Raw genomic sequence first — 9450 nt, 5'->3', positions numbered from 1 at the left:
ATCAAGGTTGTGGGAGTATTGTCCAGGTTGTCTAGAGTACCTGGAAGGAAGTTAAGAGCGATTTCGAAGACGAAATCGAATTTAAGTGGGGGAGAGTTGTAACACCCGGATTCTCGAGATACATTTCTCTTGCGGATTCGTTATTTTTGGTTGTGGCAACGACGTGGTGGAGGAACCACCACAATGTGGCGAGGTCAAATTTGGTCGCGTGACTTTTGGACAACCACAACATGGTGTAGGTCCCACGACGTGGCAGCTGATCAGGCCCAAGCCCATGATTATTTTAGGGTTCCCTTCATATTTAAACCTCTCTGAACCCATTTTAGGGTTCATCCTCAGCCTCCAAATCTCCTTTCACCTTAGAAACCCTAACCCTAGGCTCCATTGAACTTGTGAGCTCATGCTTGGTGCTTTTGGAGATTTTAGAAGTAGAAGTAAGCTTTTGGTGAGGTAGTTCCCTTTCTGGCCTCTACCACTTGATCTTTTAAACATCCTTATTTGCGGCGGTTCACGGTGGAAGAAGGAAGGAGTAAGCAGGGGATGATGTCGACTGGAATAATCATGAGAAAGACCATCGTATTTGGGTTTTGATTTCACCAATGCATCCCAGTTAGTTTAAGTAGATAAACTTAAGTCTCAATTTCTGAATGTATTTGGGCTCTGGTTCTAATTTCTTTTTATATAGAGTTTGACCAATAGAGTTTTCAGTTTTGTTTTCGAATTTTGTTTTTTGAACAAAAAAACCCCAAAATAAGAATATGAAATTGATTTGTATGTTTGTGTGGTTTTCGTTTTTTGAAATTGATATGTGTGTTCAAGCAGACGTCTTATTACCTAGAAGCCTTCACAGAAAGAACAACTCATGAAATCTTCAATCGATTCTCTTTATTATGTTCATGGAATCTCAATTGTAATCTATCAATTTCGATTTTCTATTGTAGGTTTTTTTGTGTTGAACATCGATCGTACAAGTCTCACGAATGTTCAAACTCAGATCACAACAATAGAAAAGTTTTGGTTTGCGAAATATGTTTGATGTCGATTGAGATTCCATTAAACAGAAAAAGAGAAGAAGAGAACATTTTGATTTTAGAAAAGAATCAGAGATCTAGAAATTATGATGCGAACAAGAAGAAGAAACCAACGTGTGGCGTTTGACTGTGTTTAAATTTTTTGATTCGTTGCTGGAAAAAAAAATTGAAGCAAAAAAGATTTAAATCATACATATGATTCTTGGGTTAGTTACTGTGTTTGTGTACACTTGGTCAAGGATTGTAAATGAGCATTGGAAGTCGCCGAAATTTGGTGGAAGGTGAAGAGGATGAGTCGTCGGGATCTATTGGAGAGAGAGATGTGGACCCCAAATTAGTTAATTATTTTATTTTTTATTTAAATTAAATAGAAAAAGCATAAAAAAAACATATCAGGGCATAATAGTCTTTTCAGTTTACTAAAGGACCAAAAACACAAAGAAACTAGATCAAAAGGACCACCAATCGAAAAAAGTTGTGGTTTGGACTAAAACCCCAAAAACTGCATACCACATAGACCATTTTTGCAGTTTTGTCTTTTTTAAATTAACAATTTTATTTATTGCTATTCAGCAAATATTATGTTTAATTATTTTACATAAAAGTTTTTAAAATTCGTATCATCATAATGATCTTTATATTTGATATGTATATTATTAAACTAAATAATTTTTTGATTTAGAATTATTTTTAAATATTGTATAGTGAATTTCAATCTATTACAACAACCAGACTTTAAAAATAAACAACACCTCTTTTGATATGCTCTGCATACTTTAGACATTTTTGTTTTGAGAAAATACACAACACCTTAGAATAGTGAATAATAAAATATACTGATCATGTGTGCTCTTTTTTAGTTTGAGGTTGTATCTTGCTGTACCGTTTAGGTATTGCTTTACAATGATAAATCAGATCCATTGTAGTCTCCTAGCTTATCTTTAATCCATTTCTATTATGTTTGGCATTAAAAGAAGCTAAATAGGTTTTATGAAGTAATTCTAGAGATAACTAACCATATCAATTACTTCATATTTTAATATCCTCGAAAAATCTAAATAAATAATCAACAATGACCGAGACAGGTACATTTTTTTGTTAAATTATTGTTTCTATTGCTATATTCTTCTAAATATTTTGATTAAAAAATGGACAGATATATAATATTATTGACATGATTGTGGAAGTGTATAACTAACAGATTCTTGTATTTAAAAATGTAGTTAAATAAATACAAAACCATAATTAAATAAATGCATATCCAAATTCACGATTCCATAATTATCTATATATAATTCATAAATTAGGATTACAAAAAGAAGGGGTTGGGAGGGAGTGGTTTAATCTAAAAATTAAATCCACAACCATCTTAATTCATATTAAGAAAAAAAAAAAAAAAAAAAAAAAAAAAAAAAAAAAAAAAAAAAAAGACAATTTCGAAAACGAATATTAACGAAAATATGTTACCTTCAATCAAAGTCAAACCCCATTCTTCAACCTCTACAAATCTAAAAAATAATAATAATAATAATAAACAAAAATCCCAATTTTTTCATTTCTTCCCAAAAAGTAAAAAGTCATAAAAACCCACTCACACCCTCCCATGCACGTGCCATCATCAGCTTTTGCTTTTTCTTTTTTTTTTTTTTTCTTTTTTAGTGGAAGTCACAATCATATCGGCTTCCATGCACTTGCCCACACCACCGGTGTTTCTTTCCACGTCAAGAATACTCCGGCCGCCGCTTCCGACGGAATCATGGACCACCCCTCCCTATACCTCCTCAGAAGTGCCCTGACATCATCGCACACTTCATCGCTATATGAAACAGGACTAAACCCACTTGCATGTAGCCTGCTGGACCACCGAGCCGCCGTCTCCCTCCGCTCCATGGACTCCGCCGGCGTGCATGCTATCAAATCCATCACCGCCCGTCCCGCCGCCCGCTCCAGCATCAGCCTCTCGTTACTCGTTTTCTGAAAACTCTCGTCGAGAGCTTCGAAGTAAACCCTAAACCATCTTAAACATTCTTGAAAACCTCTCACGAATTCAAACCCATCTGTACCCACATCCAAATCAGCTTCTTCATCAACAATGGTGATGATTTTAGGATTTAATCCTCTAAATGTTGATATCAAGTAATCTCGACGATGATTGTTGACAGAACGTAACGTGCCGTTTAAGTTAATAGCAAGAGCTTCATCGTCTTGTATTCCCAGTTGACTCAAATTCAGTTCGGATAAGTCTCCAGTATGGTGTATTACGTGGAATTTGAAAGGGACACCCATTAATCTAGCGAATTTTTCCATCCGATTTCCGATCTCTCTCATAACCTTTTGTACTCCGGTGCCGGAATCCGCAGCGCCACCACCGGATTTGGTTGCGATTACCGTGGTAAGACGGAGATGTGGTGTTTCATCGGTGCGAGTTGCAATGGCTTCAAGTAAAGTCGGCCATTGGGTACAGTAGGTGTTGCTTACATCAATTATATGCAATTTGCTCTCGCCGTCGAACGCCTCCATGATCGCTCCATTACAAGCTACATGTCCAAACGTCGTCCAAGGGCTGACTTCTTGAAATTTCAGCACCAGTTTTCTTGTTGACTCAAAGGAACACATTTTATCCGACGCCGACGTCAAAGTCCGGTAAGATCGGTCGCCGGAATCCGTCATACGGCTGAAAAGCGCTTGAAGGAAATAAGACGATAGCTTTTGATCAGTGTCTCCATATGGAGAACTAAGCTCGTTAAGCATCCACATCAGTTGCTGTAATCGACCGCTGTTTTTATCCGCCACCGCACGGGCGGCGTCTAGCAGAACATCGGCAGACCAGGTGTTGCCGGAGAAGGAATTAGAGAACTCCGCGGTGACATCACGGGCTGGAGAGTAAGAGTAGTTAATGTTGGGATCAGATGACTGTTGATGTTCGGAAGAAGAGAAGCCATAGTAGGACAACGACGGCGGAGGAGGGGTGTTGGTGTTGGTGGTGCTGGTTGTGGGCGTCGGCGTACCGGAAGACTGGTGGTGGAAGGTCTGTGGTTGTTGAGAAGAGTAGTACTGATTTTGGTGGGGGTGCCTTGAGGAAGAAGATGAGAAATCTTCTTCATCCATGAAAAAGTTGAAGCATTCTTCTTGATCTTCTCCTTGTTGGTAATTAAAGTGATATGGAGGTTGGGTGGAAGATCTAGAACTGCTTGAAGTTCTACTGGTGGAGTTGATAGAATGATGTTGTTGTTGGTGTTGGTGGAGATGATGATGATGATGATGAGAGGGTTGTTTTTGGAGGCTTACAAGCCTAAACAGAGTATCCATAACAACTAGACATAACACAAATTAACACAACAAGAAGATGATCAAGATCTATAAATGGCATGCATGTGTGTGTTGTATGTGTGTGTGTGAGTGTGTCGTTTGTGGGGTGTGTGGGGATGTTTTGAAGGAAATTGGATACGGAGAGAGAGAGAGAGAGAGAGAGAGAGAGAGAGAGAGAGAGAGGAAAGAATGTGAAGTTGGATTTAAGCTTATGGTTTTATTAGTTTTCATGCAAGATTGCTATAATTTGGTCAAATGTCTTTGAAGCCATTTTTGTGCTTTTGGTAATCAATGAAAATTCAAATGGGCTTTTTGTAGAAAAGAAATATGTTTTATTGATTAAATTACAAATTTGGTCTCTTTGTTGGTCCTTTTTCTTTTAATTTGGTTCAAGGTCCATCTTTTTATCCATAGTATTGAACAAGAGCCATAGAAGTAGAGGGATCGATTGTCAAAGAGCAACGAGTTCGAAGGAACGGTTATATAGGTATGTTACAAAATTTATTTGGTGGTTGGTTTGCAAAATATTTATAAAGGAATTGAAATCTATCAAATAATACGAATCTGTTATGAATTGTAATCTAATTTTATGATTGATTGGTTGGAAACCGAATTGGAATACAATTTCATATTTGTTTGGTCAACATGAAATAGAATCGAAATAATGTAAAATGACATAATTAATCATTTTGTTTGATTTTTTACTTTGTTTTCTAACTAGATTATGACCCGCGTAAAACGCGGCGAACATATAAAAGTATAAAAAATTTGCACAATAATTGAAAAAAAGTAACAGAAATAGAATTAGCGTTATTGGTAACATTGAAAAAGACAATGAAATGTTTGAATATCTATAATCGATGAAGGATCTCTTTGTAAACAACGTTTTTTGTTTTATTAGTTGGACTACCTTCCTTATCACATATGAGTACCTTTAAGACTATATCTTTTTAATTTATACTCCTCTTAGGTTCGGAAACTAATGTCAGTTGTCTTTTTTCTTTCTTGTTGATGCATCAATGAATACAATACAAATTAGTGCTACAGGTGGAGCTTGTAGTGTTATCAGTCGATTTGTAAATAATCTTCTAGTAAGTTCATGTTTTTTTTCTAAAAAATTACGTTTTATATTTTCTTCGAGTTAATGATTTATTATTGTTTTGTAATAATAATAATAATAATAATAATAATAATAATAATAATAATAATATGATTGGTATAGGAGGGTCCTTAAACACTTGTGAGAATTACATTTGACTCAATGCAACAGGTTATTTAAAAAAAATAACTTTTCAAAAATAATTATTCCTTCAAGATCTTTTGCATTTTTTATTGCATCCATTGATTTTCTTAGTTCTAGACATACATGTTTACACTCCTCTCCTGATGTTATTGTTTAACTTTCTAAGGTAATGAAGTTACCAAAGACTGGTGTTGACGATCATTGGACATTAGCAAATAACATAAATGTTTTTTCAAGAATTCTGTAAATAAATTTGTTTCTAACTCAAGTTACGACCATACCCTTGTATTTGTCTGTCGTGTGTTTATCAGAACATTTGTTAAGGGTATTAGTATCAATTATACATATCTCCAAATATAAGTTAATTTTAATCAAGGGGCAAAATGCTCCTTTTTCTTGAGTTGGCAAAAAATTTTAACCTGGAGAACACAAGTGCACCCTATATGAAAACTGTCAAATGTCCTCTAGAATCTGAAATGTCATAAGTTGTCTTTTTAGTTGAATTATCTGTCATTTTTCATTTTCATTTAATTTCTTTTTGGGATTAAATAAAAGGAAAAACAACCCAATGCAAGCCAAACCCAAATCTTGATCCAAAAGGCCCAAATCACTTCAAGCCCACACTTGGCCTAATTTTCCAAATTGGGCCCAACTCCTTATTGGGCATTATCCAAAGGTATGATCCTCTAATTGGTACAAAACACACTTATCCAGTTGGTCAATTAGGGCCCAAGTGTCAAAGCCCAACAGATGACCCAATACCCAAAGCCCAAAGTCCGAATTCCAAACAGAGGACGTACACGGGGCGTACCCCTTCGGTATGTTGGGCATACCTCGCCTCGCATTGACCGCTTACGGGGTGGTTGACTCCGAACGCGGGGCGTATGCAACCTTACGCGGGGCGTACCCTCACAAGCCTTAAAACTTCCATAAGTTCTTAATAGATTAAGCACTTGAGCTCAAACTTCAGATCCACTACTCAAATGTGCTCTAGAACCATAAAGTCTCAAACTTTAAGACATTGTTCGACCAAAAAGGGCTTAATGCATGGTCTTAATCCATTAAGACCTTCTACAAGGGATAAAGGACCAACTAGCTCAAGGGGCCTCATTTTTATGCCTTAGGACCCATCCTAGGGTCTGAAAGGACAGCCCAAATCGACCAAAACAAAGCATGCACCAAATGACATTCTTGGGACAAGAAAGATACTAAGAAGCAACCCAAATGAGATCTAAGCTATCTAAACATAAAGTTAGAAGCTTTATACCTTTTAAAGCTTCCCCGGAAGATGAAAACCCCAAATCTACGAGCTTGATTCCTTCCTTGACTCCTTTGATGCTCTTTCTTATCATTCAACCACACCAACAACACACTTCAGGCTCTAAAACTCTCTCTCATGGGCTTGGGTTTGCTAAGATCGGTTCAAAGACTTGGAGGCTGAAAGAGTGAAGCAAAAAAGATCCATAATGGTGCTTAAATACCATCCAAACCCTAAAGTTAGGGTTTCACTCTAGCACTCATACGCACATTGTACATCTGTGTATGCCCAGCGTACTAGGGCATGCCCTAGTACGCTTAGCCTACTCACATGTACGCCCTGCGTACTACTCAAACTCCCAAAATCACCATTTTGCCACTAGGGCCTCCTTTTGACACTTCTTTCCAAACCAAGGGCCAAAAATGACATAATTAAAATCCAAGGGATGAATTTGAAGTTACTTGAGAGATGGGGTGTTACACAAAACAAGTTGTCTCATCGAGCTTAACCATTTGCATTCTCTACTAGCTTCATTTAGTGCAATTACTTCAGCATGATTTGAGGATGTGGCGACAAGTGTTTGCTTTTGAGAGCGGCAGGAAATTACGGTGCCTCCTTTCATGAATACGTATCCAAATTGAGATCTAGCTTTACGAGGATCAGATAAATAGCCTGCATCAACACAACCAATCAAACCGCTTGTTTTGAATCATTAGGATAAAATAACCCTAAATCAGTAGTTCCTCGAAGATATCACAAAATCTGCTTAATCCCTTTCCAATGTCTTTTTGTTGGGGATGAACTGAACGTTGCTAGCAATTTTATAGTGAAAGAAATGCCAGGTCTAGTACAATTGGTAAGATACATTAGAACCCCAATTGCATTTAGATGTGGTACTTCTGGACCAAGAACTTCTTTATTTTCTTCGCGAGGACGAAATGGATATTTGTCAATATTTAATGATCTAACAACCAGTGGGTGCTTAAAGGATTGGCATTGGACATATTGAAATGTTTCACTCTTTCTATATAGTTTAATTGATGCACAAGTATTCTGTTAGCCATATGCGCAATCTGCAAACCAAGACAATATTTGGTTTTACCAAGATATTTCATTTCAAATTCCTTCTTTAAAAGTTCAGTCACTTCAAGGATTTCATTATTCGTTCCAATGATGTTTAGATCATCAACGTAGGCCGCTATAATCACATACCCAGATGTTGTTTTCGTAATAAATACGCATGGACAAATAGTGTTATTTTTATAAGCTTTACTTGTCAAATAATCGCTTAAACAATTGTACCACATGCGTCCAGATTGCTTTAACACATACAAAGATCTTTGCAATTTTATAGAATACATTTCTTTGGGTTTTTCACTTAATGCTTTAGGCATTTCAAATCCTTTAGGGATTTTCATATAGATATCACTATCAGGTGATAGTAAGTTGCAACAACATCCATAAGGCGCATCTCTAAATTTTCAGAGACTGTCAAGCTGATTAAATACCTAAAAGTGCTTGCATCCATTATTGGTGAATAAGTTTCCTCATAATCAATTTCAGGTCTTTGAGAGAAACCTTGAGCCACAAGCCTAGCCTTGTATCTTACAATTTCGTCTTTCTTATGTCTTTTTCGTACGAAGATCCATCTATACCTTAATGGTTTCACAACTCCAAGTGTGAGGATAATAGCCCCAAAAACCTTTCTCTTGTTAAGAGAGTTCAATTCAACTTGCATAGCCTCCTTCTATTTAGCCCAATCATTTCTTCTTTGACATTCAATGACAGATTATGGTTCAGGATCATCATTCGTAATATCAGATGCAACTGAATAAGAAAATATTGCACTTATATTATCAGTTTCATTTTATTCACATATTCGATTTGTTTGACCATAATTTAGTGCAACATCTTCCTTTCTTGGGGGAATTTTGAATTTCGTGTTTCTCCATAATCACTTTCCTCATGATCTAGTTCATTTTCTACTCCTCTTTTTTTTCGTGGGTTTTTATCCTTAGAACCAAATGGTCTTCCATGCTTCAGGCGTGTTTTAGACACTTGAGTGACTTTATCATTAGATTTTCCATATGGAATTTCAATTCAAGCTGGAATATTGACAGCTAGTATATATGATTTAGTCACCCTTTTCGTGTCAGTAAATGCATCATGCAATTGATTTGCCATTTCTTGGAAATGCATTATCTTTTGAACTTCCATTTCACATTGCTTTGTGCGAGGGTCAAGATATGATAAAGAAGGCTCATGTCATGAAACATCCTTTTCTATAATCTTCTTTTCTCCCCCTAATGATGGGAAATTTTCCTCGTCAAATTGGCAATCAGCTAGATGTGCTGTAAAACATCACATGTTAAAGGTTCAAGATATCTTATAATAAAAACTGACTCACAACCAACATATATTCCCAAACTTCTTTGAGGACCTATTTTTGTCCTTTGTGGTGGTGCAATGGGGACATATACTGCACACCCAAAAATTCTCGAATGAGATATATTTAGCTCTTGACCAAAAGCAAGTTTTAGGGGAGAATATACATGATATGAACTTGGTATCATGCATATCAATGATCCAGCATGTAAGATTGCATGGCT

At 36.4% G+C, this 9450-nt stretch overlaps 1 protein-coding gene across 1 annotated transcript; it reads right to left on the bottom strand.

Annotated features, from left to right (window-relative positions):
• Positions 1-2480: 2480 nt before the first annotated feature.
• LOC145166906 (protein SHORT-ROOT-like) lies at positions 2481-4526 on the bottom strand. The gene has a single exon (XM_079085958.1). The coding sequence runs from the start codon at positions 4338-4340 to the stop codon at positions 2703-2705; it is 1638 nt and encodes a 545-aa protein (XP_078942084.1). The 5' UTR covers positions 4341-4526; the 3' UTR covers positions 2481-2702.
• Positions 4527-9450: the final 4924 nt, after the last annotated feature.

Source organism: Lactuca virosa, chromosome 3 (genome assembly GCF_052849685.1).
Source record: "Lactuca virosa cultivar CGN04683 chromosome 3, Lactuca_virosa_CGN04683_v6, whole genome shotgun sequence".
NCBI classification, from domain to species: domain Eukaryota; kingdom Viridiplantae; phylum Streptophyta; class Magnoliopsida; order Asterales; family Asteraceae; genus Lactuca; species Lactuca virosa.
The sequence above is the reverse complement of the archived record's forward strand: the minus strand, read 5'-3'. Positions and strand labels throughout refer to the sequence as shown.